Source organism: Trypanosoma equiperdum, assembly GCF_001457755.1.
Source record: "Trypanosoma equiperdum strain OVI genome assembly, contig: ctg_799, whole genome shotgun sequence".
NCBI lineage: Eukaryota > Euglenozoa > Kinetoplastea > Trypanosomatida > Trypanosomatidae > Trypanosoma > Trypanosoma equiperdum.
In genome coordinates this window covers 281-2,848 of record NW_027124752.1, presented here as the reverse complement: position 1 = coordinate 2,848, position 2,568 = coordinate 281, and the positions used below count along the sequence as shown (strand labels likewise).

Sequence of the window (2,568 nt, the reverse complement as noted above, 5' to 3'; positions counted from 1 at the left end):
AAAAAAAAATAATAATATATAATAAATATCGATAGGAAAATAAGTTAATTGTGTTTGGTACGAGGTTAGTACTGCAATGGGGATTTTAGCATATGTGTAGTGGGTTTCTCCCATTTCTCATTTGCTTTCCTTTTTTAAAAAAAATTCTTGCCCTTTGCTAAGCTGTTTTAGGATTCATGGTGATGAAGGGGAATTGAAAGGGGAAGGAGGTTTTATGCTTTGTTTTGTTTTAGTAGCAACGAGAGAGAAAAGTGATGAATGGGAGGCTGACATTTAGGAAGAGTACAATTAAATTACAGATAAAAGAAATATCTGAAAGGAAACGAAGAAAAACATAGGAAGGGAAGGAGGGGGGGGGTATTACTGCTTTCGACGTCTTTTTTATTTTAAAAAAAAAAATCATTTTGCTTTACGAAATTGTACTCACAACAGTATTTTCCTTCATGTGCCTCCATTTTCTTTTCACCTTTTTCCACCTTTAGGAGTTTTTTTTTTTGCTGCAACAGTTCGATGTGACGAGGATTCGGCGCTACTTTTTTTAATTATTATTTTGAAAGAAGCACGAACACACGAAATGGTGCATGCGTTTGTTAAATAATGTTGTGGATGCACAAACAAATCGGCGGGATTGGGCGGAGAATGGAGAGCATAGCGAAAATATTGCCTTGGCGCAACCGAACCGGCTTGCGAAAAGTCACCCGTGACTTATCACTACTGCTCACTCTCCCTGTGAACCTTTTTCTTTTTTTAAAAAAAATCACTTTCGTTACTGTGGTTACCCTCCAAGCACAAATAGTACTTGTCAACTTTACCCTTCTTATGATATTTGTACTGAAAAACCTCCGAGTGAGTGCGCATCAATTCCATTGCACCTCCTTTCTCTCTTAGTTGTTTCAGAACTTTTCTACCAAGTACCCCGGGTTTACGTTGTTGTTGTTGTAAACCCATTTAGTTTTATTTGCATGGAGCAGCCGAGCGCTGAGTTTCTCAACTCTAACTTTGAATATTTAGCTTCACTTGACCCACCCGGTGTTGTCAGACAACTTCCCCCGTTGCATGATGGTGGTGGGCTGCTTCCACATGACTTTCAGTTGTCAGTACCAGAAGGTGCTATCGGGCAGAAAATAGTACCATCGATAATTCTTCAGGTGAACGAAGTTGCAGACGTGTCACTTCCACTCGCTCAGCGACTTCGTGAGATTGCACCAACGGGTGCTGACACAGAGGGAGTTTGCACCGAAATAACGGAGCCAGGAAGCCTTGAAGAAACACTTCGTTCATTGGAGAGCAAAGATAATTCCGCACGTCATCATGGCCGGCGGCAGAGGCTGCTTCGTCTGGTCCTTACAGATGGTTTCGTACGGGTCTTTGCGGTGGAAGACTGTCGCCGGGGTTGCGATGCGCTACGGACTGGCGTGGTTTTGGGATCCAAACTGCGTTTGTTTGCACCCCTGCGCTTGTTGAACGGGGTAATTATTTTGGAGTCAGAAAAGACAGAACTTCTGGGTGGTTTCGTGAAGGAGATTCAATCTTTCTGGGAAGATTATGCCGTCAAGAAACTCCACGAATTATCCGGTCGCCCGGGGCGGATCGCGCAGGCTTCTTCTGCAACGAATATGAACACGAATACGAATACCGCCACTTTCTCATCCGCCCCTGCGCCTCGAATTGCGGGTGATACGAATCACAGTGGGGTGGCGCCGGGACCAACCCAACAACAACATCAAAAACAACATCAAAAACAACAGCAGAGGCAACAGCAACAACAGCAACTATTAGAGTATCGTCATCAGACCAATGAAGGAGTTTCAGGGCCTGTGGTGCAACCATCGCCCCCCGCGGCAGCATCTGCACAACCAACACCCCCCACAAGACCGGCAGCGCGCTTGACACCAACTCCTGAGCCTTTGTCACATCCGAGGGTTACGCAAGAGTACTTTGTGCCTGCCACTCCTACACCTGAGCAGCCACCAACTGCAACTCCCCCATTTTCAACTGCGATCGGCAAAATTACCGATGTTATGTCGGACTTAACCATCCGTGACGGTGAGAATTGCAGTCCTGGAGAACCTCCATCCTTCTCACTTAAGGTTCTCCTCTCCGTTCAGCAACCACTGACGCCCAGTCTTGATGTTGGGGAAGATGGCGCAATTGTCGTGGATCTCGGTAATGCGTGGCTGCAACGTGCACTTGGAATGAATGTCGCTTCGTTCCGGTCGTTAACTTCCTCGCAACTTCCCAATGACCTTGCGCGAATCAACCAATTGGTGGATGAAGTTGGTCGTACGCTGGAGAACTTCGGCATTGCTGAGTTTCATATCCGGCGACGTTTGTCAGACGGTATACTTGAAGTCGTTCATGTGCGACAATTGGAGTAACTTTGGTAATGGAGCGCTGCGCTTGTGGAGCGGCTGTGGGTTGCTCACGGGATTATTTATTTATTTTTTGCTGACTGGCTACATGTGCGCCGCTGATTCCAGTTGATTCTTTCTCCCTCTTTGCTCACCTTCATCACCATACTTGTTTGTATGTGCATAAGTGGTGCGTGGAAGGCCAACATGCGTGTGC

The 2,568-nt window shown here is 46.0% G+C and overlaps 1 protein-coding gene across 1 annotated transcript; it reads left to right on the top strand.

Moving 5' to 3' along the window:
• Window positions 1–962: 962 nt before the first annotated feature.
• On the top strand, window positions 963–2,378 carry TEOVI_000370400 (protein of unknown function (DUF1767), putative; the record flags this gene model as incomplete). The annotated part of the gene is made up of 1 exon (XM_067226571.1): window positions 963–2,378. One exon carries the CDS (start codon window positions 963–965, stop codon window positions 2,376–2,378), a length of 1,416 nt encoding a protein of 471 aa, XP_067082672.1.
• Between the last annotated feature and the right edge of the window lie 190 nt (window positions 2,379–2,568).